Raw genomic sequence first — 27,476 nt, 5'->3', positions numbered from 1 at the left:
GGAACCAAGAGCATGCCAGAACACTGCTTGCCCTCATGCACAACCGAGGAACAAACAAGCAGCTGTGCTCAGTTTAAGTCAAGGCTCTACTTTCTCAGCCCTTATTAAAGACTGGCTTATTTCTTCACAACTAATGGCAAGGAACGGATGCTTTATGGGGAACCACAAGCTGATGGTGCTATCTGATTTTGCCTCAGCTGGGTCAAACTCATATCATCCACAATGGAAGGCTGTAAATCTATTTACAGAGCAGTGAACCTCATCACAGGTAAATCCCTAAAGCCAAAAGGAGTCTTATTACTGTTGTTCTTACACACAGAACGCTCTATACAGAATCAACGCAGAATCAGCACTGCCAGCATTGATTTACCTAGAACTGTCTGGCTTTAGGCACAATGTTTTAGCTGACATCCAGGATTAGGGAGCCTTTCAGCTCTATTTTCCATCTTGCTATAGATTTGGGCAAATTACCTTTTATATTTTTGCTTTTGTACTTACAGACACTCATACATTTCTGCTGAACATTTTGAAATTTGCAGAAGGAGGGAGACAGAAGAGGGCAATGCATTAGGGCTATTACATTATGTTGGCTCTGACACCAGATATTCTTTTCAGGAGAGTTTTAAAACAAATATTTGAATCAAATCCCCCAGTCAATATAAACCTGGACACCTTCCAGGAGTCCACTTCTTTGGCAAGTTCAAATAAAGCTGGTCTGGCTGTGTTTAAGGTATAAATAAAATCTGGAGTGCACAGAAGGTTGATGTTAGAGGGTCCAGCTGACTGATAAGAGCTGTGATCTACAGAGGACAAACTGAATAGCGTTCAAGATGATACTGGCAACTATTAGGACACTGCAGGTATCTGAGAATGCTCAGGTCAGATTGGTGATATTTTCCATTTCATGTTCACTGCAATTAAAGCATTGATAGCATTAATGGTTCACTAGGAATTACTCTGCCCTCCAAACCAGGATAGGCAGTTCCCAAGACAGTGCTGGCAGCCAGTGTGCTGCAGAGGCACTTGAGTTTAAATGCAATGAATAAAAATATATTTTTCTCTAGATACAGGGAAATAAATTGCTTGCGTCCATTCAAAATCTCATGAAGCTTTCCTTTAGAAAAAATGGCTTTAAACTAAAAGTGGAAAGATTTAGATTTGATGTTAGAAGGAAATTTTTTACTCGGAGGGCAGTGAGGCACTGCTAGAAGCTGCCCAGAGAAGCTGTGGCTGCCCTATCCCTGTAGGGATAGGTGTTCCCCAAGGGTTGGTACTGAGTCAGGTCTTGTTTAACATCTTCACTGGTGACCTGGACTAAGGGGTAGACTGCACCCCCAGCAAGTTTGTTGATGATACAAATGTGGGGGAAGTAGCTGACACACTGGAAGGCTGTGCTGCCATTTAGCAAGGCTGGAGAGTTTGTTGTAGAAGAACCTCATGATGTTCAACAAGGGCAAGTGTAGAGTTCTACACGTGGAGTGGAACAACTGCATGCGTCAGTACAGGTTAGGGGCAGACCTGCAGACAAGGATGTAGGTGTTTGGGTGGAGAACAGGTTGGCCATGAGCCAGCAGTGTGCTTTTGTGGCCAAGAAGACCAATGGTATCCTGGGGTACATCTCCTTTTCAAAACCCACTGTACAATCTACTATACATAATATACTCTACTATATATATATATACATAATATACTCTACTATAATATACTCTACTAAACCCACTGTACAATCTACTATAAGGAACTGCTTTAGCAGAGAGTTGGACTTGATGATATCCAGAGGTCCCTTCCAGCCCCTTGGATTCTGTGATTCTACAGTTCTGTGATGCTGAATTCAAGCTCAGGTTGAATGGAGCCCTGGGCAACTTGATCCAGTGGATAGCAGCCAGCATGGCAGTGGGGTTGAAACTGAATGGGCTTCAAGGACTCTTCCAAACCAAGCCATTCTGTAATCTATGATTCTACAAAATACTTCTAAAGACTTTTGTAGCTTCATAGTTGGAAGGTTTGCAGATCCATATTTGTAGCTTCATATTTGAAGCCTTGCAACAGTTTCAGAGTTACCTCCATGTCTGCTGTACCCAGCCAGTGCCAACAGGTCTGTGGAGCCAGTGCCCAGTTTGAGTACATGTTCCTCTAAGGATCAGAACAAAATCATCAGGGTGTTATGGTCAAGTCTACCAAGAGGAAATCCTTTTCATCTTTACTTCTGACACATGGAAGGAGAAGCACAGCTGCATCCAAGATAAAGCAAGCTTGTGGTTAGGAGGTTGCTCTCGTTAGCAGTCTAGCTAGACTTGCTTTAACCACTAAATCAACTGTGTATTTTGGAGTTGTTGAGGAAATTAGACATTCATGGCCAAGCTTTGGACAAAGTTTCAGATGATTCTGTTAATGAATTACCAGCTATAGCTGAGTTTATATTTGACTGAATTTCTGTGGTCAGCTTAAGGAATGCATATACTTGGATCTAAACAAGATGCACATTCATACCTGCTCTGTCAATATACTTACAATATACAAACACGTTGCATCAGTTGCAGTTGTTCTACATATAATTTTCCAAAAATAAAAATTTAAGAGCAAGAAAACATTAAGGCCATTGCCAGCACCACATCATACATTTCCTTCCCAAAGTTACAGCATTCTGCAGAGCCCAACCAATGTGTCAGAGAGAGCTCCAGCTCCAGCACTAAGTTCCATGTCTCCACTGGTATTCTGGATCCTCCTCTGAGCAGTTCCCTAAAGTGACACAGTCAGACCCACGGACAGCTGTGCTGAAAGGCCTAAATAGCAGAGTGTCGTAGGAAAAAAAATATCTAACTTCTTAAGGCCTAATTTTAATTAACTGCCAGAAAGAAACAAACCATTTTTCCTCAGAACTTCTAGAAGCTTCTCAGAAAAGTCAAGCTTTCCTCAGAACCAGCCTTGTGTTCAAACTAGGACTAATAAAATATTTTTTTCGTACTCAATAGATCATGATAAACTCCAACGTGATGCTCAGAAAAGATAATATTAACTAACCCACCATAACAATTCCAACATAAAACACCTCACTAAGCATGTGTACTGCACATACAAAAGCATGTATTAAGGAAACAGTTGGAATTTACCTATTTTCAGCCCATGCATTGAGGCATACTTAATTTAAATGACTTATAAGTCCATTAAAAGCACAGGATTTAGCCTTGTAACTGTCTCATGATGCACACTATTTCCAGGTCTCTATTTAAACAAAATCTGGGCTGTCAGAGTTCTGACTGGCCTTTTTGTACTTCGTCTCCATAACATGGATGTGAAAGAGAAAGGCTGAATGCATCTGTTCTGCTCTCTGCAAATTGCACACAGAGATATTTCAGGTTTCTGGCTGACACTGAGTTCAGCCACTTACCTACTTTCCCATTTAGACCACTGGAAGAAATCACAGCTACAGAATTACCATCGTAACACAAGCAGCAGAGAGAGTGACTCATGCATTACCACTCACCCATCTCCATCACACATCTCTCACACTGTCCATTTTGCACAGTCCTCCTAAATGGCACCTCAGATTTTAGTATTTCTTAGCAAGGTGTTTGTCAGGGCACCATACTTTTGGCATCTATGCTGGCTATTGGAGCATTCACAAGTTGAGGTGGTTCCCTCTGCCATCTTCCTCATCTGAGAGAGACCCCTAATGAAACCTGAATAGTTTAACCTTATGCAGAAATAAGGTCCTCAGCACTGACTGCTGACTGCAGCAGTTCTGGAAAGTGACAGGAAATGAGGGCAAGGAACCAGAATCAGAGCCAGCACACACCAAGTGGTAAGCAGCTCATACAACTGGAAGTCCCTGCTCAGCATTCAGCAGGAACTCAGGCTAAAAGATACTCTTTACATCTCCTAAAACCCTGCTTATGGGTATCCTCCATGAAATAGGAATACTCTGCCCAAATTTAAGCACCCGAGGTTGTCAGAGTTTTGGAAAAGCTGCCATTCATCCCCAGTGTCCACGTATGGTTCTGGCACACAAATGAAACCAAAAAAATCCTTTCACTAAAGGCAGGAGATACAATTCCATGAGAATGACTTTTACGGTGCACGTATTTCATGTGTGGTGGCTTTTTTAGAAACTGTTTCAAAAGCATCCACTGCTTTTGGTTGGGAAGATACTAAGAAATTGTTTTATTATTATTTTTTTGCAGAGGGTACAGTGGCCTTCAGAAGTAAACGGATTACAAAAATGGGATCTTTTTTAAAGAACAATCTGATGTGAAAACTGGAATGCTTGGCAAAAAGACTGAGAAATCTTTTGGCAACAGGTTCAAAATCAGTCTTAGTCAGCAAAAACATTCAGGAGATCACTGTGAAATGAAGTTCCCAATCCAGTGCCAGGAAGTCAGATTTCCTCACTGCAACAATAAATATCTGCAGCGATAATGGCTTGCGGGCCAATCCTGCCTGTCAAAACAGAAGTGTCACAATGAATTGTTGTGAGGAATTCTCTCTGATGGAATTGGTTTGTGCTCTGAGCCACGACCAGTCTTCAAAGCTGTCCTGATGATAACTGTAATTTAAATAATTTCCACTGAAAAGGGATAAATTTAACTCTTTGGATAAACCATCATATCCTTCTATGTTCTCGCTTTTCAGCAGTCATATTTCTACCGCTAAATAGTTTTCCATCTTCCTTAACTCTGTTACCATTTTCCATTTAAAATGCACTATGGCATAATCAGGCTGCTCTTCAGCATCAATCAGCCCCAGCAGGAACAAGTATCTGTCTTGGAGGAAAAGAAATGGCACTGGCATAATCACATTACTAACGACAGGTCCATTATATAATCAACAAATTGGTGTTTCTGCTGGCTATTCCCTTTTCTCTCGCTTCCTTAATAGTTCTTAGTTCAGTTTGACATCAGCAATTCATTTAGCAAATGGATAAAGTAAGCCTTTGGATTTTTACCAACAGTGTCAGTTACTAATTGCAGTCGCTACATTTCACTGCAAAAACACCGACTGTTCAGTGTAAGGATAATGATGGCAGGCACAGGTGAACGTGCAATTTCCCCGTGCATCACCTGAGCTCTGTGTTTCCTTGACGCAAAGTGAAGACAAAGCACAGAGCTGGTGGCTTCCCCTGTGCAGCTGAAGTGTAGCAAAGTACAAATTCACTCATTTCACTGTCTGAATCTCAGTAACTTCACTAACTTTTCAGCTGCCCATTATTTGCTATTGCAACCATCGTATAGGATAAATATTTCTTTTTGCAGCTTGTCCTAGCAAACAGTCATCCCTCCATCATTATTTGTCATCTATTGTCAGAGCTTAAGGAAAACACAGGTTAGACATTTTACTGCAGCAATTCTTGAGAGCAAATTCTGCTTTTGTTTCATTACAAATAAAAAAATCACAAATATATAATTTTATTCTATTTTATGCATTATAAAATTGATCTGCAAAGCACTTTGGGCTGCTTTGACTTTGAGGACACAGTAAGAACAAGATTCACTTAGACACTGAACCTGCTTTGGCATGATACGTTTCAAAATGCCATTAGCATGTTATATCAATAGCTAATCCATTTAAATTTCACATTCCCAATATGTAGCCGCACTTGATAACTAGAACCAAAAAATTAGCATGTTTTCAAGCCAGCCCAGCAGGAAATTGCCGCTACCTCTCACGATTCATGGCTCCTAAAATCCACATCCCCAAATACCCAAAAAGCCTCTACAGGTATACAAGTGAAAAAGAAAGCTTCTAAACTCATCTGGCAGGAGCAGACTAGAGCACAGGATTCCTGCTGTGGGAGTTCTCCTGTGCTCCACGTACATTCCCAAAGAGCAAGTCCAGGCATATTTGTTTTCACACAGCCGTTTCCACACTAAGACACATTTCCATTCCCCCCCTCCCTCCTTCTGCTTTTGTATTCCATCGTCCACACCAACAATTAGTGGAAGCGGCTGGCTGCGCCTGCTCACGTTGTTCCCAGGGTTTTCTCCCCCCCTCGGTGAGCTCTGAAGACCATGCATTATTTGACATGACACGACTCAGAGTACTTCTACAGCAACAGCTGCACGCAGGGAAGCAGAGACGAGAAAGAAAGTTAGGTGAGACTACAACCATCTCGGACAGCAGGACTCAAATTAATATACCCGACTGCCTGACCGTGCTGCCCAACATGACTGGGCTTTAATTCACTTCATCTTGCAAAAAAGAAAGACAAAAAGAAAGAAAGAAGGAAAGACAGCGTAAAGGTCAGGACACAAAGTCAGCTCACTGTTCCATTTGTTTTGTGACGTTAAAACAGGATATGAAATTGAAAATAATCTCCATACAGCTGGAAACTAAGTCCAGATGTTTTAACATCAGGCAAAAGCAAATTCATAATGTGGTGTGTTGTGGGTGGTTGGTTGTTGTTTTTTTTCTGAGATCGTTAAATATCTATTGCATTTTGCATCACAGTTCATTTTTCTGGAACATGAGCACTTTGCCAGCTTGTACATGCACACTGAAAGTATTCAGCTTATAGTAAACAGCTGCACGCAGGGCAGTTTCCTTTCGTCCATACACACACAGGCTCTGCACTTGTGTCCTTCCATGTTTTTTTAAATCAACCCAGCCAAGTGCATGGAACATTCAAGACCATAAAACATAACTTAGACTATTGCTCCCTGGGAACGAACCCTTAGAACTTTCTTATCCAAAAAGGGATGTTCCCTTAAAGCATACACTTAATATTTCTGGTTGTTTTGTAGCTGAAATGCACAGAAATAAGATTTCACCATTCCTGTGAAAGAAGGTGATCTCCACATGAATGTCCACAGATGCTCAGCTCGTGCGTTCCAGCTCTCATCCATCAACATCCATGTACACTGCTAATTAGATTAGCAGTGTTAGCCTCAGTTACTTTAACTGTTACACATTCAAGGCAATAAGCTGTCATACAGCAGACATGCACATGGAAATTTCATAGAATGATAGAAGCATTTGAGTTGGAAGGGACTCTTAAAGACCACAGAATCACAGAAAAGAAATTCCCCTGACATCCAACCTAAATCTTCCCTCCCTCAACTTAAAACCATTTCCCTTGTCCTGCTGTTATCTACCCTTATCAAAGAGTTGATAAGGCCATCTGGTCCAACCCCCTGCAATGGACAGGGACACCTACAGCCCCATCAGGTGCTCTGAGTCCATTGAATGTCTCCAGAGACAGAGCATCCACCACATTTTCTGGGCAATCTGTGCCAGAGTTCTGCAACTCTTTTATTACAAAAAACTTCTTCCTTAAGTCCTTTTTTCAGTTTGAAAACATTTTCTCTTTTCAAAGAAACCAGCTTTCAAAGACAAAGCTGGTTTCCCCATCATCTTCTGACAACTTGAGGTGTCTGCTCTTCTCTTCCCAGTGCCCACAACCAGCAGCACCCCACAAAGCAATATCAACAGTGCAGACGCTCCAGCATCTCCAAATACATCTAAATCCAAATACATCTGTTTCATAAACATTTCACAGAATCACAGAATGGCCAGGGTTGGAAGGGACCTCAAGGATCATGAATCTCCAACCCCGCTGCCACATGCAGGGCCACCAACCTCCACATTCAGCCCTAGACTATTTGGAAAGAATGCATATGCAGACTGTGGCAATGAAAGGTATTTTTCCTCTTAAAAACTTTTAAATATGCAATCAGTGATTGTGTATTTCTTGTATAAATATACAACCAAAACAACTATCCACAGTGAGTCTGAACGCACTAAATGCCTGCAGTAGATGACAGATTTTAAAAGCTGCACAGGTAGAAATACATAAACAAAAAATTCTCCCTTAAGAATTTTGCTGCACTTGAAATGAGCTCAGCTTTTTCTCAAGTTATATTTAAAATTAAAGAGAGTTGAAAAGGAATTTTTTTTTAAAGTCTTCATCATCTGCTGTAATTGGTCACTCCATCAAATATAACTTCATATGTAGTGCAGCCCACCGTGGCACACAGTGTGAGTATTGGTAGTGGTGTCAATCTTTATCATCAAGAGAACAGCTGCTATTTATCTCTCCCCAAATTACTTCCTGGTATTACTTTCCATCTCTGTTCCATTACAAACCAAGCTAATGACTCGCTTTCTTGTTATTTTTTGTAGAGATTTTTAAAAATTTTATTTTAGCTATCAGGTGCAAGAGAATGCTTTCCCCATCCTAAGCTGAAAACACACAGGGAGTGGAAAAAGTAGAAAATCAGCTTTTGTTTTGTAATGCATATACATAAAACAGAATGGGAAGAATGGTGTTTTGATAGCCTGAAAGACATGAGGCTAGATGTTCAAACGTAGGTACTTCAGGATTTCTTGATCTTCAAATACTGCAGGGGGAACTGATGTGCCTAACATCTTAGAAAAACCTAGTCTCTGAACTCCAGCATTCTGAGCACCTAATGCTTTTTCTCTAGGATTAATGCTTGAACAGCATTTCAAGTGAACCTGAGTAATCTGTTATTCTTGGGTTTGGGGGATCTCAGACTGTAGTCAGACGGGCATCAAAAGTGAATGAGTTACTGTGGCTTACTGCTTCACTGCTCATCTGTTTTAGCTGACAGTGCCCACTATGAAAATGAATCACGTCAGATATTGAAGAAAGCATTTTAATGTTTTACTCACTATCTCAATGGGACAGGAGGATTCACGTCTGCTAATGAAGTCAAACTGGCAAACAGCATCTTGCTTTGCCTTGGTAGAAGTACAACAGGACAGCTGAGGAATGGAGCACTACCCAAAGGTGAGACACATTTTTGCCTTCCTAAGTAACAGCGACTGGTCTGCTTCTGTGTGTGGTTAAGCAAGGCATGTGTTCTCTTTTAATGAAAATCAGACTTGTTCATTTAACAGCAACTTCTGCACGCCTGCTGCTGATGCCTCCACAGGTCTGTTTCAGCAAAAGGAGCCAGAACTCTTTAAATTCATAACAAAGAAAAAAGAATTGAAGTAATTGCAGTTTTTTAATTACTGGTATTATTTTATAAAGAAAAATGTTGGCAAGTACCCTCCTGCCTCTGTATAGCTTAGAGCTGTGTACAGTCATTCTCAGGAAGATAGAAAAATAAGGAAAATGTATAATTAATCATCATCCGACTAAAAGAAACCTACTAAAGTACTGTTTACCTTTAACATCAAGTAGCTAAAATAAAAGGACAAAGAGAACAGCTGAGTAATGTTTCTTACCTCCCATTCATCTCGGATTATAAATCTTACATTCATGAACAGTGTTGGCTCAACTCTTCAAATGGCAGAAACTCTCCATTTTCCCACTGAAAATATAGAGCTGGTATTGAGCACTGAGCAGATGTAGGATGTTAATGGGAGTATCCAAGAATAGTTTGAGCCCATGCTGGTATTCCCTGTCTTACAATAAGCTGGCAGAAGAAGAGAGGAATACACAAATGGAGCAACTGGAAGAACAAGTCAATGGACTGTGGGAATGGAGGCCGGATGCCCACAAACTCTTTGGAAGGTGCTCTTAGTTGAACACGATTAGTATAGTGTTGTTTATAGTGCTTCAAACCCTGTTGCATTTATGGATGATTATGCAATAAACAGCTGAAGATCATTTGTTAAGGGATCTCTGCAGCTGATGTGCCACCACCTATTCAGAAAAAAAAACCAAACAACAAAACCTGATTTTTCCACATCCACACGAACCACATGGAGGGAATCTCATTGATGTTTCACTTCAGATGTCAAATGTCATGTAGTCTTCCCTCACTTATCTAATCTCCTCTATGGTCTTCCTGATCAGGTGGTCAAAAGAGCCCAAACAGTGTTATTTTAGAACACAGAATGACTGTCTGTAGAAATGAAAGGGGAATCCTTGAACTTCACACATATTTTAAAAAAGCAATTACTGAAAGTAATTGCTACCTCAGTCCTGTACAGGGATCCTTATGTGAGAAACACCATAGGAAACAGGATAGGGTTATTATTAAGGTGAACTAACCAGGTTTCAAGATCTCATGAGTGCAACTACCCGCTCTTGTACAACATGGGACAAATTGTTTAACCCCAACCATCTTCCTGAATATCAGTACTGCAGGGATTACATTTCCTCTCACACCTGCATTCTATAACATCTTTCAAATCTTCAGTCTTCAGAGAGCTTGTCTCTACCAACTTCTAGATCCCATGTGAGCATGGATGTCTAGCTCAACATTTAGCCATGTGGTCTTTCAACGTGGCATACTGATAAGTTAAAAGCAGTTCATAGTTTACCAGCCACCACGTCAAAATGACGGAAAGGTGATACAAAAAAAGTATTACTGTTTTGCACTCTATGCATGGAATATTATTTGTGGGTCTCAAGGTTCACGTTCACCAGTGCAAAGCTTACATATAGCACTCTGCTTTGTCCAACCTGAGGCAATACAGCAGATAGAGATTCAGATAGCTAGGTGATGATTTCATGCTCTTATCCTTGAACTGCCTTTCCTCATGCTTCTTGATTTAGATCATACTTCCAACACAGAAGCCCTGATTAATATTCAGTACCAGCAAATCCCCCTCTAATTAATTTATGCAGAAGGAATGACAATGCATGATGAAAAATACAATCCAGAGGACACAACGCTCTACTGAGAAGCTGGCAAGCTCCCATAAATATTGTGATAACATTGACTAAGCATCTTTCCTAATCTCTTCCTTACTCTCCCTATTTTCCATAAGCCTTCCTGGGACCTCTGTGCCTCCAGTTTCATTCCCGTCTGACAGTATGCTTTTGTCAGAAGTCTACACGACATGACCAAATCCAGTCTCACTTCCCAAATGAACATTACACTTTTGGGATCAGATCCAACCAACTGTGCAGTTTATCACTCGTTTGTTTGGGTAGTGTCTAAGCGATATTTAGTCTCAATCACCTTTCACATGCCCAAATGTGAGATTTCAGAAACATGAAGCTGTGCAATTTCCATCCTTGGAGATTATGCAAAATGTGAGGAAACAAGGTCCTCAGCAACGTACTTCATCCAACACTGCTCTCAGCAGCCGTGGACCAAAAATATCCAGAGGTCTCTTCCGACTTCAACTCTTCATGATTCTGTAAAAAACACTTGTTGGTAGATGCACCTCATAAAGGCAACATCATGAAAAAGCAAGGCAACATAGAGGTGCTTACTGAAAACTTGATTATTTAAAGGAATATAAAGTCCTGAATCTAAAGAAATTTGGCAAAGGTTATGGCTAGGTGGCAAAACTAGAGACATCATGATACACTGTACAGACTCCATTCAAAATCAGTGTCATGCAGGTAACAATTCATTTTTCCCAGCATATATGTTATAGGAAATATTAATGGCATCTGTTCAGTCAATCTCATTCTTATACTTTTTCTAAGCAGAGCTCGTCTTCATTGAAATATTTCCACATGCTTGGATCCAAATCCAAAAAGAACTGCAATCACTTCAATATTGCAATCACTTCAATCCTAATCCACCTCAGCAGGTACTGATTTCTCTGATGCCATAAAAAATGGGTTCCCAAATTTTTCTAAAGGAATCGACAGGCATGTAGCTTCTGAAAATCAGACCTGTGCAACAGTGATTCATTGAAGACCAATATGAAATCTAGAACCAGGCAGGAAAATCCTGTGTTCTGTAGTGCTCTACTCCAGCACTCCAACCACTGTGGTAGCTTATCTTTCTTCTGCTCTCAGAAACAGGGTATTTTAGTGTCATTATTCCAGCATGATTACCAACATGAAAATTTGACTGCAAATTGCCTGACACCTGTTGTAAATAAATGATGATAAAGGTTTCGTAGAGTGGCTGATAATGTTTATAATGCACACATTTCCTTCTAATGAAACTCTAGATCTATGAATATGCTCTCCAGCAGCTTAAAATGGGTATATAGCTCAATCACCCTGCCTGCAAAAATAGATTAAGTCTTCAGCTTATGACATAGGTTCTGTTTTTGGAACAGAAGATCATCAGTTCCCTGTATAATAATGACCAAAAGGTCTGAACAATCACAGTATGTCATATAAATGACAACAATGAAGCACAGACTGCTATGCAATTGCTATGCATCCCAGTAAGTCATGCTTACATAATGTAATTTACTGCTATAAAGATTTTGTGTGTAGTTTTATGCTAGTAATTTGAGAGACAGCATTACAGAAGCAAGCACCGAATTGATGCATTGCATTACAAACCCTAAACCGCCTAAAGAATACACACAAAAATCAGTGTGCAGCAGAAACAGTCTTTTGCACCACTTCAACTCACTGCTAATACTGGAGGTATTTCAGTGGAAGCAAAGTCCCGAGTCACCAAACCACCAATAACATTGTATCGTTACCAGTGACATCTTATATTCACTTACACATAAGATCATTCCAACTACATGCAAAACATACTCAAGCTACTTTCCCTTTTTGCCTTTGAGGACATACACAACTCTCCCAACTTGTCAGGCTCCAAGGCTTTCTCAGTATATCTGCAGTGCAAACAATGGTAGAAAATTGAGACAGCAGACATCTGCAAGCAGATCAGGCTCTGAAACAGGCTAATTGTCAAAGCCTGATGAGCAGCCCAGGGTAGTGTAGTCCACAAAAGGTCTGTTTTTATGCCAGACAGACATGTTCTTCACTCTTCTCGTAACAGACTCTGCTCTTTCACTTTTCCCTATGGAAAAAGGAGCACCTTTTGATATAAATTCAGCTTTTCTTCAAGAAGCTGACAATGTAAGACGCACTCAATCAACATGTATGCCCATAACAGTCTACCAACAACCATGCTGACGCTGTTTTGAATTCCTACTACTTTCTCCTCTCCTTTCCCACTAGCCATGCTGAGCCAGCACAGAGGCACATCAACCAACTTTTATGAGTCCACATACATCATTAACACAACTGTTTACATCATTAACACAACTGTTTAACCCTGTCTTCAAGGCTAAATTCTGCTTCAAGTCACCTCTGAGCAGCTCCCTTGAAAGCAGTGTGGTACCCATGTGAAACTGGGTGTAATATGGACCTTGCAGATCTGTGAGCAAGACAGTGGAACCTCTCATCCTGTGTTAATATGGGCACACAGTAACCACAAGATGCTACTGGAAATGATTCAAGAGAAGGAAAGAATGTATCTGGTTTCCTGATATTCTTAGACTGGCATATGAGAAAAGGAAGGAACAGCTTTTGGGAACAGACTCACTGAGGCAGACATAACATGGTGCCGTGTCATCTGGGCTCTAAAAAGTATGGCTGACCTTACAGTTTACATATTAAAACTGAACTAACTCTTAACAACATGAATTCTCTTTGGCAAAGGACTACAAAATCATGAATTCACCTTCAGAAGACTACAAAATCATGTAGTCTTTCAAAGGACTACAAAATCACGAATCTTCAGAAGACCTTTGCTTAGTCCTGATCTCTCCAGGAGGGTGACACCTCCTTCTGTTTCAGTAATTCCCAATACAAGCATGGTGTGAACAACATTCCCAGGAACCAAGTTTCAATATCCACGTTTCTGTAAGTTTTCTTCTACTTTCACGACTTATTCCAACTATGAAATTCACGTCTTTCCTCTGAGCTCACAGACCTCACAGGGCTCTCAGGGATAAATAACAGAAGGAGGATGAGATAATTTAGGAGTAGAACCTTCTATTAGAAATGGGATGTTTTAAAGAAGCAGTACTTTTCAACTAAACGATGACCACTTTGTGTTATGCTTTAAAACTAAAAACACTAACAGCTTCTTTAATCACAGTAGCAACTATTGATTGCAAACAGGAATCCTTTACTCTTCAGATAGACTCGAAGTACAGACTCAAAGCTCCTTAGCAAATACCTGTTGCCTTCTTCAGATGTTTAAGATGTCAGCCCTTTAGGCAGGAGTCCAAACGTAAACTTCAAGGCCACAGAAGCTCAGGACAACTCAGAGTCTGCCTGTGAGAGCAAGAGGGAGGACAGCTGCAGATTTAATTTTAGAGAAACATTTCTCTCTCCTCTTTGTCTCCATCTCCCTCCACCTCCTCTTCACAAGAAAAGAAACACCTTTTTTCATTCTTTGATCCCATCGAAAGCTGATTTCTCCAATTTCTTTGAAAGAGCCAACAACCTTACTTCTCATCTGCAGCTTTCTAAAGCATTCCTTAGACTTATGTGCAATTCTCACCAGCCCAACCAACAATCACCAGGAGACAAGACTCACCCTGCAAAAACTGTCACTGAACAAAATCATTTCACAGTGACTTATTAGGCACACAGCCTGTAATGACTTTGCAAGCGTGGCAAGGAAGATGGAGAGGCAAAGCCTGAGCGAACACTAGCTGTCAGAACATCACTGTAACTTCTCATGTCAGAAAATATTAAGCCATCTGATGTTTCAGCCTGGCATTCCAACATAATAACAGGCCTGGAAACAGTAATCAATTTGCAAATTGAGGAATCTGCTCAGAAATACAGCAGATGACAGAGAAATATGCAAGAGTGTACAGAAACGTTTGTGTGATATTGACAATAAAGGTCTTCCAGAGCCTCCCTGTTGCTTTGTTGTCAGGGCTGAAGTATCTGAGACAGTGGCCACATCACTGGACTGAAAGAAGATGCTTTCACATTTATGTGCAGACGTAATCTTTGTCCTTATTATGAAAAAAAAAAAAGAAAACCTCTTTGTTTCTTTGCATAAAATGTCACCTTGTGACATATTTGGGTACAAACCAAGGAAGTGCCAAAGCTCTGCAATTCTCACCTGCCAGGAGCAGCAGGTGCTTGGAGCTTGCCATGGTGAGGCTCTTGAGACATGTTCTGCTCTCAGCCACAATAGTGTAAACACAACAGAACTTTGTTGGCACTGACTGAACTATCCCAGCTGTAATAGAAAGCAAGCAAGAGCAGAATCTCTCCTTTTTATAGCAACATGGGACAGAATGATAATATTAACATTAGAACAGACTGATTTTGCAAGATGACAAAAGAACATGCTGATCTCACTATGGTGAGCTCCTTCCTACTCAGTAGACAATTGCATCCCATCTTAGAGGTCTTAAAACGTTCAAAGCAATGTGGAAGCATTATCTTCTAATAGCTTAAAAAGGAGTTCTATAATGCTAATGTCTTCATCTGAAAGATGTGATGCACCTAGAGAGCAAGGAGCTGTATCTAAATCTGTAGTGGATTCCAATGGCAACGGATCAGAAATTTCCACTTGGGCATTTCTAAATTCAAGGCTTTAAAATACACTGCTGGGAAAGGCAGAGGTTGACACAACCACTACCTCACAAAGGCTCCTGTGGTCGTATTGCGGCCCATCCAAATCAGTAGTTGGTAGTTGTGCATTTGCAAAGAAAACAACAAAGGAACTAAAAAGTTGTTCAATCAGTCCAGCACTTCAGCAAATACCTCCCTGCCATGCCACCAGAACACTGAGTCCCCCACTTCACTCTTGGTTACCGAATGACAAGTCTAGAAGACTCAACTAGCAGAAACTTAGAGGTCTACTGCTATTCCCAGAAGCAAAGCCTGGGCACCACCAACTTGTCCCAAAGGAGATTCAACACAGAAAGAAAGCAAAAATAGACTGTTTTATATATTTTCTTAATAATATCCTGATGCTCTTGCTCAAGAAAGATGTACCTGAGAAATGTCCTGGGGTGCTGCAAGACACAAAACCAGCTTTCTTAAATTGGTGTTTTTTCCCATTGTCAGAAGCCAACCAAAAAAAATAAGACTGCGTGGGAGAGGGATGGAAAACATACAAGTTATTATTTCGACATGCTTACTATTCCACAATTTTCTAACCCAAACGGAGGGCAGTTTGCATTATTCACCTTTCTTTTTCACAGTATTTGTCATTGTTTTCAAAGTCAGAATTTCTACACGGTTAATAAAGATGCTTTAGGACAGCCTGCATCACAACAGCACCTTTCTCTCTTGCTGCAACTGACTCCTCTCTCTCTTCCTGTTCAGACCTTTCCCGTTTCTAACTTGAAGATCTCAAAGAGCAGGAATTACATGTCTCAGCAATAAACACGATCTCACAATAAAACAAAGAAGAGGATGAACAAAATAAAAATGACTGTCTGGTGAAAGCTCCCTTGACAACTACAGCTACACTGACAGGCGCCGCTGAAATAACAGGAATGATGCTTCAAAACAACAGCCAAGAAAACGTTATGAAAGAGAAAAAAAAACAGTCTAAATGGATCTTTTCAAATGCAGATTCCACTGTCAAATGAGGAGAATGACAAAAATGTTCTTCCTTACAGCACAGTCGCACTTAAACTGCCAGATAACAGAAAACCACCAAAAAGGAGGGTACTACCTGTAAAGATCTGGGCCCAATAGCTCACTTTGGGAATGATAAAATAATGCAGTATGGAACAGAGGGATCACATTTGGAGGATAGGAAGGAGGGATGGAAGGCTTGTTACCAAGTCTTGAACTGCTCCCAACTGGGTGAACAATAAAACTCATGTGGGCTTCGGTGCAACATCAGGCTTGTGTCTGAGTAACCACCACTAGCTAAAGGAGAAACTGACGAGCAGAGAAACGAAACCATAAAGTAACATGAAAAATTAAGGTCCAGGACTCATGATGTTCCATCCAGGACAGAGCTGAAGTAACGCTTGTGAAGAAATATGCCTATAAGCTTAAGGAACCTCAGCTGCAAAGTACTGCATGATAAAGATTAATGCTCAAAAACTCCCATCACAAACACACAGCAGCACCACGTTAGACCCATTTCTCCCAGCACTGAGTGCACTCACACAGAACAGCAGAAATTTGGCTTAGGCTCCTGGGTTTGCAGTCATCTCCAGAGAAAAACGAAATCTGCAGAAGAGCCATGAGTTGCTCCTCCATCTTATTCCACATGCTTAAGACCTAATGCACTTCTTTTGACTTCTTATTTCTCTCTAAAAGAAAGGAAAAACTTACAAATATGTTTTTGCTCCTTAGTGTCCTGGCAGACACATGTGCAGGACTGTTTCCCACTTCTATATGATGAGATTAAATTAAAAAATATATTCAACAAAGAAACAGAGTGCACAGAAAAAGATATCAGACATTTCCTGCAAGAAGCACTGGAAGCAAAGCCACGTACTAAGAATAAAACAACTAAATAGATAACAAGAAGGCCCTGATAGCAAAATAATAACAAAAGCAAGCAAACAACAAGAAAGCAATAATCAAAAGGGATGTAAACACTGCAGGCTCACATAATGAGGCAGCTTCTGAGTACTCATTGGAACAGAGAGAAAGTTCTGGTCTGAGATTATTTGGTACATATATAGTACAGATTCTTGCATTTTTCCTTACTGTGTGAACATATGACCCAAAACTGAGTTGGGGCACGAGTGCATGGCTCGATTCTCTGTTCCAGTGTGGTCATACAACTGCTCCTGACTCTTCAGCAACGAACAGACTTGTGGGACAAAATCAAAGGGAGCTCTGGGTCCCCGTGCCGGGGGAGATTCAGATGTGAATTGGATCCGAGACACGAAACCGTCAGATAAAATGCACTCCGTCAACCCCAAAGCACGGACAGTTTCCAGATCCACCAGTGAGGATGCTGGGACCAACACCCCCACCTCCAGACCGCGGTACCCGCAGCAGAAACACCGTCCCGTGCCTCCAGCCCCGTGTCAGGGAAAAACAACGCCGCTGGCTGCCAAGGGGAGGGAGAGTAGAGAACCACTTACGGGGATGTGCACTCGCAGCACGAGCTTCTTCTGGCTGGAGCCTCTCCTGCCGCTGCCGGACGAGTCCTTCTTCTTGGTGTCCATGGCAGTGCTGCCCATCCCGGCCCGGAGAGGTGGGCTCTCTTCCACTTATCCCATCGGCAGCAGTCACTCCGTGCTCCCGTGCTCCTTAATTATTTAATTTTTTTTTAATGGTCTTAGGAAATAAGGGGGGGAAGAACCGGGGGGAAGGGGAGGAGTTTCTGCAGCTCCAGCCTTTAATCCAGCAGCGAAGTGTCAGGGGTCCCTTCTGCGGAGCGAGAGATGTCCTCAGCAGCGCTGCTCGCTTTGCTTCTCACCCTTCCGCCCTTTCAAAAGTATCCGGAGTGTCCTTGTTGGGGGGGGGGGGAAGGTAAGAAAGTTTCCTCCCCTTCTCTCGCGCTCTCCTTAAAAGAAATTAACTCCTCAATTATTATTAATAATAATAATTACATACAAATCCAAAGGGCCGAGGTCGGAGGAGTGCGTAAGGCGAGCTGCCGGGCCCGGGCCGCTCCACACGGAGCTCCGCAGAGCCCCGCGCCGGGCTGAGGCGGGCGGGAGCCCCGTGGGGCGGGAGGAGGTGCCCGGGCGCTGCCGAAAGCCTCGGGCGGCTCCACAGGAAGTGCAGACAGAGCGAAGAGCCCAACTTTCCTCCGGCAGCCCCTCCGCGTGTGCGAGGAGCGGGGCTCTGCCCGCGAAGCCGTGCCAAGAGGGCCCCGCTCCTCTCCCGGACGGCATTTTTCCACTCCTGCCCGCCCCAGAAGCCTGCCAACGTGAGAGGAACCGAGGGACGGGGGCAGATCGCGCCCTTCAGGCAAACGATTTTCGTGTTACAGAGTATCGAGAAACGAAAGGGGTTCCAAAGGCGCTACGCCGTGGAGATGCTGAGGGCTGAACTCCGGGCAGCAAATCCAAGCCCGAGGTCTCTGCCTTAAAACAGCCCTTGGCTTTCATCTGTTCTGAAATGAGCATTCTGGATCAAAACACAAGTTTTGGGTATAGAAGTGGCTCTTCTTCCCTTAGCAACCTCTTTCCCACATACAGGTGTCCGTAGTTGGCAATCACACCCAGCCTGTCCCGCAGCTGCTCCACTTCTTTGCTCGCATCATTTAAATGCAGATTTTTGCTGGGTTCAAATCCATGCATCCATGTGTTCACAGAGCGTATGCTGTAATCACTGCAAACAAACCCCAGGAGACCCTAAAAAAACATGATTTATAAGTAGTGGGGATAAGGGAGCAGTGTTTTCCATAGAATTATCCTTATCCTCTGAGAAAAGTTGAAATGCGATGGCTATCCTGGAGAAACATAAAGCTCAGATTTATTTTGCTTCTCATGGAAGTCTCAGGAATTAGCAGATACAAATTCAGGTGAATGATCTGCAGTCATCGTTCTAAAATCACACAGGTAAAAAGATATGAAGATACTTCTTTAATGCTTGGAGAAACAGTGGGTGCCCCATCCCTGGAGGGCTGAAGGCTGGGCTGGATGGGGCCCTGGGCAGCCTGAGCTGGTGGGGGGCAGCTCTGCCCACAGCAGGAGGTTGGGACTGGATAAGTGTCATAAGGTGGATAAGTGGATAAGGTCCCTTCCAACCCAAACCATTCTATGGTTCTGTGACATGTAACTGTCCCATACATCCCCTCAGGATGCCATGGAAGGAAGCAACCCCAGAAATGAAACTGCTGGGTAACAGTGCCACCAGATCTCCAGTAAGGCATCATGGTTTTGCTCTTCATGTTGTTCTAAACAATGCCAATGCAGACATCTCATGGACAAGTAATATTGTGATTGCCGTGAGAGTTCACATTATTTTTCCCATGTTCAGTCCTGTCTGTTCAGCTGCCAACAGCCACGTTTTTAGAGATGCAGGCATTTAAATTACTGATTTCACAGACTAATGGGCACCTAAATACCTTTGAAAATATGACCCTAAATACTGAAAGGTTTTGGGCATCTTCAGAGGCAGACAGCAGAAGAGGATCACAAACACATCAGCCACGTCTTTCCGTAGCACAATGCAAGTGCTCCTCATTAACAAGCCCTACCTACAGCCCAGCACAAACAGCACATACTTTGGACTACACCCCATCACAGCACTTGCCCTAGATATTCCTTAAATACTGGTTGAATCCCTTTTTCCATTATAAATCATCACAGTACATTCCTAAGTTTATGAAATAACTATCAAAGTTTGTTTTTTTTTTTTAAACCTTGCTTGTATCAACTGTAGCTGCCATAATTAAAATGCTATTACACATCTACACCTGTCCCCCTGTACTCACTCTTACCTTCTACATGCAGAACCTCATCACATTGCAGGGAAGGGTTTTCTAACATACAGTCAACATGAGGAAATATCTGCAGACACATAAATTGCACTGTTTGCAGCAAAACTGCAATTAGAATGGCCTTCGGTAGGGAAATCTGAAGGGAAAACTACAAATTCTCCAGGAGAGCAGGTTGGACAAAAGTGAGATAATGAGGTTAATGAGAGAAATGTCTGTGCCTGGTGGGACAATATAACAACAAAGACTGACAAATCTTGTCAGCTGAAGGAAAGGTTGTGTGGTCAGGTGTTTGTGCTTCTCTCTGGACTGGCATTTAAACCTATTCCATTTAAACCTAAGGCGCTGCAGAAATGATTTTCATGCTTCTCCATGCATGATGAGCACAGGCAAGCAGAGGAGGGGCAAAGTGTGCATTGATGCACATCCAAGATCCCACCTGATCAAAACAAAAGGTGACATGTTGGGAAAGTTGCTCAGATGCAGTTCTTCCATCTGCACTAGCAAACAACCAAAGTGGCCCTGTGACTGCCCATATTGTCTAATTATTTATGCCGTCTCCACACACTTTTGGAGCAGGCCAACTACAACTCTCCAAGATGCCGTCAAGTCACAGGAATTAACACTGGTCTGGGATCATTCCTACTAGGATGTTTGGACAGAGCTGCTCTTTTTCAGATAGAGAAGTTCTCTCCAAGCCTTGCTGCACCAGGAGGCCTTGGGATGTGAAAATCACATCTGAGATCTGCACCTTGGACCAGCACTGAAGGCTGGCAGTGTTACACACCTGCTCTCCTGCACGTGTAGATTCCATGCAATCAAGTTGCTCTCAGCCTTTTTCAGGTCTGTTAGTAGACCACGTCCACAGAAGAGACAAACATGATGTCCTACTATGTTCCTCACATCGCACTGAGGTGTGTAATGCTGGAGGTACCAAGAGTCATAATTAGAAGCCAATCATTCTGTCATGTGAATGGCCTTGGATACATCCAGTTAAAGACTGAAGATTGTGCATTGCCATAGCAACGATGTAATTCCAAAAGTATATACTTATAATGTAGATTCAACGCATTTCATTTTTCACTTCAGAGATTCTAAAGCAGGGAGAATTGCTTTAGGTCTCTCAGTGTTAGAAAATGGCAAAAAATGACAGCAAGGGAAGATGTATAGTTACATAATTTCATGCCGGAAAGAGCTTTTGTTTAGAACTAGCTACAAATAACTGTATCGGGTTCTTAAGTTGATGGTCTAAAACCTTATCAGAAGACTTTTAGAAGTAACAAATGTCTAAAGATGGCCCTAGACAACAAAGGTGCTCCCTACACTGGCTCCAACCAACTCCAAACAGATAATTTAGTTATTCTGACTCAGTGTAGCTTCATTGAGATTATTAACTTTTTCTCTGTAGAACTTTAGATTATGTCTAATTGTGCAAATGACCTGGACTTCAGAATCTAAAATTGAAATTGAAGAGATAACACTGTAGAGGTGTGCATAAGTCAGTGGATAACGTAGTATGAAAAGGGAGTTAAGTAAATGGCTGAAGGAGAAAGCCTAGCCCTTGAAGATAAAAATGAAACCAAAAAGAATCAGTAATTGATTATGTCCTATCAATGATGAATAGTCTATAGTTGTGATGTCGCTAGGAAGGGTACAAAATATCACATAGAAGGCACAAAGCACAGCAAATACCAATCTTCAGAGGCTCACTGGCACAGATCTCAGAGTATTTTCTAGTGAATGCCCTCCCACAAAATGAAGACTAGCAAGAAAAAATCATTTCTTACCTTTGTAACTGGTAACCACTTCGGCCCCTATTTTGGGCCAGTCTGAGTGCTTTCAGCAGAAAACAGTCTTCCTCTGGGTCCTCAGCACTGAAGGGAGAGCACAGCAAAGTCTCGTTGTTACGGTATTTTAAGTCGTATTGACTTCCCCATTTTTGCAGTTAGTTTACTTCCTATTCAGCAATCATCTTACAGAATCAAACAAATAGAAGCATGAGCAGCAGGAGCACCTCTTCTTTTAGTGAATGAGCACATGGTCAGAAACTCACACAAAGTGCTGCAGAAGGCTGGAAAACAATAGGAAGTGTGTGATCAATAAAGTGCAATTGCCTGCAGGAACCATGGAGCGAGGGGATATGAATGATTTGCTTAGAGTGAACAGATGTCAAGGTGAGAGACTCAGACAGGGAGAATGCTGGCCAATAAGCAATAAAGATCTCTCACCTGAAATACATGACAGACAGCTGCCAACCAGGACTCAAAGAAAGGCAGCTCTTGGTCAAAGTCTTGCCAAATAGCGTGGAAAGAGCAACTATGGATGTCCTAAAAAGTGCTGCTGAAGTACCCACTGGCAGTCTAACAGCAAACCTGAGGGGAGAGATGCGTTCAAGCTGAATTTGGAGACAAAGATCATCAGGTGTGTAATTAGCAGGATAACTGATTGATAACCTGAAAGTGCAGCGGTTGAATGGACACTGGCTCATGCTTTCTCCTCTTCCTGTCCCCTTCTCCAGTCACAAAGCAGCTAGATCTAGTGATGCTTAATACCGCAAACTGCTAAAATCCTGTGACAGAGCACAGATGTGAAAAAGCCCTGCTACATAACAGAATACTAAAATCAGGAAACAGTATGAGAGGAAAAGAACCTGTATATGGGAAGAGAATAAATATCAGAATAAGACAGAAAGAGGAAAATTTATATAAGACTAAAAGTCCATATCAGTTGAGATGCAAACATGTTATACATAAGGGTTTTTTGTTGTTGTTACACAGTAGTTGTCTGTGCTGAGCATTATTCTGTTACCTGAATTGATAATCAATATCTTGAAGATTATACTGGCAAGTGTTTTGTGCCTGGAAACTGCCATCACATCCCTATCACAGCAGAATTTTGAGGAGCATTCACTACAAGAGTAATTAAATAATAATAAAATAGTAAAATCTCCAGAAATAAATGTAAGTTTGTACTAAAAGCAATGCCAAAGTAATAACACAGAATTGTAATATGCAGATATAAACATAGGTGCATATGTAGCCAATGTACCTCAAACTGATCTCAAGCATTCCATACAAAATTGGCCCCAAGGTAACTATGCTTTCTAAGGGAGAAACTGTAGATAGTTTCATGCTGGAGGCAGGCCACGATTACTAAAGCTGGGACTAACCCTGCAATCCTATCATTACAGAAGTTTTGTTTTTAACCAGTCTTCAGAATTCATATTAAACAACTATTATCTCACAGCCAGCACAAAATGTGAAGTACTTTACATTTACGTTTATTTTCTGGAATATTCATATTTGCTATTCAGAGCCACTCAGGCAATTGCTACCTAGCACTCAGTTCCTTGGTATGTGGCCTAACAATTATGCTGTTCTTCAAACTGTTAAGGTTTGTTACCATTCAACTCAGCCTCAGGACTTGACTCCTGAGAGTGGAAACTTGGACATTTCATTTAAAACTGTTCAAAGATGAAAGGACAACTTTTCTTATTCATCTCTTCAGACTCTGTCAGGAATCCCTTAGCAAAAGGCTTGGTGCTACCAGAACTAAGATGTGCCAATAATTAGGACAACTTTAGGAAAGACATTTTAGTATATCCTTCTGTTAGCAGTAAAAGAAAAAATGAAGAAACCCCAATAGCCAAGCAAACACATGTCAAAGGTCAAAGAAATAATTAGCACAAAATCATACAAAAAGTTATTGTTTCATGGGTTATGTGGAACGAAGGATACCGTTTTCTTATCTATAAAAAACCTAAGCCTCGGTAATTCTAATCACAGTAAACCATCTAATTATTTATTGCCCCATTATTTTCCTCTTTAATATCTTCTGCAAGATACTAACTAGGTATTTCAAGTCACAAAAGATGAATTGCAACAATCTGCTAAAACTGAAGAAGCGCCTCAAACAATTTGTGGGTGTCAAAGCATTTCTGTTGCTGGGCAGCAGGAAACACAAGTTCTCTATAAAGAAAACTGAAGAGCTTTGGAATTATATATTTATAAGGGCTTTCAAAAAGTATCAGCTTCTGAAAGTGTTCTCAGCTCCCACTCATTAATCTGAAGTCTAAAGCTGATGAAAGAAGAAATATAAGTAAATTGATTTATACATGTTTACCAGAGGAATTAGAAGTGCTTTCTTAGCTATAAGAGCAAGGAAGACCAACAAGAGATTTTCAATGAGAAACTGGGACCAAAAAGCCCCAACTGTGCAATATATTCATTAAAAGGATTGTACAATCCAATGTGAACAATCATAGAATCATAGAGTAATAAAAGGTGATTGGAATATGTTCCCACAAAGGATATAAACATTAATTTCAGAACAGGGACCAACAAGGTTTGATTATGGTTACGCGTGTTGTGTTCACAACTGGATGCCACAAATGAGACTTCCCTGTCAATATATTGTTCAGATATTGCACCTAGCTTACCTTTTACTCAGAGAAGGAAATGTGACTTTAAAACCTTGGTGCTCCTCAGTTGGAAAGCTTATATTGAAAGTATCACATCTATCAAATTTACCTTGGGCAATAAACTACATGTAAAAGAGATGACTCATTTGAGTGAAAGATAACTTCCTTAAGTAGAAGAAAAGCTATTTTTCAGTCCTCTGAATATATGTGCCTGCTCAGAAGAAAAGTTGAATTGTTCCAAAATTCACAGGGTAAGGATAGCAGTGACTCATTTTATGATAGTCCTGCATACTGTGAGATAATTCTGAACATTATGAGATGCACACCAGAAGACAAAGCCAAAGATGGTATGGCACTGCCATTAGTGCAGCAACTCACAAATGACTTCACCACCTGGCTTTATACAGTAATTGCACAGCAAATATCACTTACCCTTAGTAGAGACTACTGTAATGAAAGTAAACTTTTTTTGCAATAGCTCAGAACATTGTAGAAAATAAACAGTCCTGTGGCAAGAAATCTGTGGAAGTGGAATACTTGCATGGCACAAGGAAGTTCAGACTGGAGAAAAAAAGGAGCATAATCAGTGAATAACGAAAAAACATTAACATACAAATTAAGGAAGACAAACAAGAGTGGAGGCCATAGCAGTTCTCAGGGGATCCTGGACAGGGAGTTACAGGCTACATGCCCTCTGCCATCACTACTGACACAGGAATGCATTGTCTTCTTTGTCCCTTTTGACCCTCAAACACCGCCAGTCACCAAGAGTCTCACCTCCAAGTAAAACGTCATGGTTAAGTTATAGTTTTACAGCGGTTTGCTGACACACTTGTGCAAATGGTGAGCACCTTGCAAAGCCCTTAGAAACTTCCTGAAATCAAATGCTGAACTTGTCTCTTGTGAGTAACAGAAAACCACAAGGCAGTCTTTTCGTGTTCCCTTATCACGTTAGATCTTCAGCTCTTTCTATATTGTTACAAACAGCCAAAGTAAACCTACTTCTCATGGATTACCATTAACCTATAAAATCTACATTTGCTCTTTTGTTAGAAGAGTTTTGGAGCCCTTGGAGATAACTACTGATGATAATTATTCAACGTTTTTAAATGTGCCTATTCAAACCTGGTAGGAGTATTTTGCAGGTTATTTTTGTTTTTAGTGTTCCTTCAAAGCATTTTGCATGCTTTCTGCAAAGAAAATAAATAAATCAAATATTATGGCAGCACAAGTTGGTCAATTATTAGCTTTTGCATACCCAGATCACAGTCTTTCTTTACAAGGACACATGTTAATATATAATAGGAGTGTATTTCAGTTCTTTTGTAATTGATTTTTTCAGATGTATATTGCAGTCTTATAAGGTCAGCTGGAAAATAAGTTGACCAAAGAGAGGCCTTTGAGGAAAAGAAGCCACTAGACAGACATAATGGAAAACAGAACAGGAGAGAAACATGATTTTACTTTGTACCAGTTCAAGACAGGCATTTGACCTACGCCTCATCAGCCTCACTTAAAACTGGGTGAACTGTGCAGATCAGTGATGCCATAAATGCAGCGGGCCATTTCTTCAGCTATGATGCCTACTGCAGCTGTGACTATCCCTGTGGAGATGCAGTTGCTATTTAGTATACAATCCTCATTTTCTGGATTTAGAAATGATAACAGGGAGGGAAACTGCAAGCAAGTTTAATCTCATTTTGTACATCACAAATGAGATGGCAGGGAATCCAAAACGGCCAGGCAAAGTAAACACAGCAATCAAAATTTGTGTAGCTACATTCAGGGGCAGAGCTAGGAAATGTGAGAGAGAAATGTTTTATTTCAAGATAGATTAGACTAAATCAGAGATTCCTGAACCAAAACATTCCTAACACATGCTCAAGATGAAAATGGCCAGAGAAAAACAGGATAGAAGATTAGAGAATGGTAGCCAGAGAATAGCAACCAAAAACAGGCAGACACCGAGGCAAAGAATCAAAACCCAAGCAGTGTGGACATGCCTGGCCTTCTGGGGAGACTTTTGATAAGATAAAGGAAAATCAAATCACAACAGTCCAGTTCAGCCTTCAACAACTGCCTGAACTTTGTACTGTTGTGTCAGATATGAGGTAGTTTTAATGCAAGAAGGACTGTATTCTACGTGATCATACTGTGCTGAGACCATGTTCCTTCTGTCCCAAGTTCAAAATCTTACAGAGGTAAAAAAGCACCTAAGTGAGCTTAAATCAGAGCTGTAAAAGTATGAGAACTGTACACTCCTGCATACGTTAAGAGCTTTCTGGAGCATTCGATGGATCTAGTGGCTAAGCTCACTCACCTCTTTGCCAGACGGCGGTGTGAGGAGTGTATGAGGATAAAAACTTCTATAACTTACAGGAGCGCTGCACCACCCAATTCCAATATACATTTAACTTAAGAATTGAATCTAAATTGCTAAACATGAGCTAATTTGAGCTAATTTGAAATGGGATTATAATAATACATCATTTATGAATTGCATATTACATACGTATAGGGTGTGATTTGAAAAATTTAGCTAACTGTCTGAAGGGGCTCATAAAAAAAAAACCCAAACAATTCACAGCTGAATCCACAAATGTTCTAATCAAAGTGTACAATAAAGAACTCAGTTTAAGCACTTTAAGGAGAGTAGTGCACAAAAGTGACCTCGTTTCCTTCATTAGCGTGAGTCTGAGTGTCCAACCACAAGAGAAAAGAAATGAAAGTGTTACCAGGGGTAAGTGACAACAGCCTGCTTTAGGCCTAACTGGCTGTTACATAAGATTTTAGGAACCCTCTTTATCAATAGGGACATGAAAAATACAGCTCTGATGTTTTCTGGGTGCATCAAATCTGACATAAATGGCACACACTGATCAGTCACTCATCCTCATACTGCATGAGACACTGGAGAAGCTATGAATGTGTCTTAGTGACACATCTTGTACCTTTTCTCCATTACTGAAAATCTTTCATTCTTAAGTATTGTTTTCCCTTTAAACTTCTCCCATGACAAAGCAGATTCTACACATCTGACAGATGTGAAACACAGCAGTCCTTTCAGTCTCATGAATCTATCA

The 27,476-nt window shown here is 41.2% G+C and overlaps 1 protein-coding gene across 1 annotated transcript in view; it reads right to left on the bottom strand.

Annotated features, from left to right (window-relative positions):
* Nucleotides 1-18,194, bottom strand: part of PRKAG2 (protein kinase AMP-activated non-catalytic subunit gamma 2) — a 187,225-nt gene extending 169,031 nt beyond the window's left edge. The window contains exons 1-2 of the mRNA XM_042888104.1: nt 18,140-18,194; nt 17,665-18,034 (exon numbers count right to left, since the gene is read on the bottom strand). Coding sequence (XP_042744038.1) covers nt 17,665-17,763 — 99 coding nt within the window. The 5' untranslated portion in view covers nt 17,764-18,034; nt 18,140-18,194. The remainder of the gene's footprint in view (nt 1-17,664; nt 18,035-18,139) is intronic.
* Between the last annotated feature and the right edge of the window lie 9,282 nt (nt 18,195-27,476).

The sequence above is a fragment of the Lagopus leucura genome, unplaced genomic scaffold (assembly GCF_019238085.1).
Source record: "Lagopus leucura isolate 7727_CA_CO unplaced genomic scaffold, USGS_WTPT01 Super-Scaffold_100157, whole genome shotgun sequence".
Taxonomy (NCBI): Eukaryota; Metazoa; Chordata; class Aves; order Galliformes; family Phasianidae; genus Lagopus; species Lagopus leucura.
Note: the sequence above shows the minus strand (reverse complement) of the source record. Positions and strands in the feature narration are given on the sequence as shown.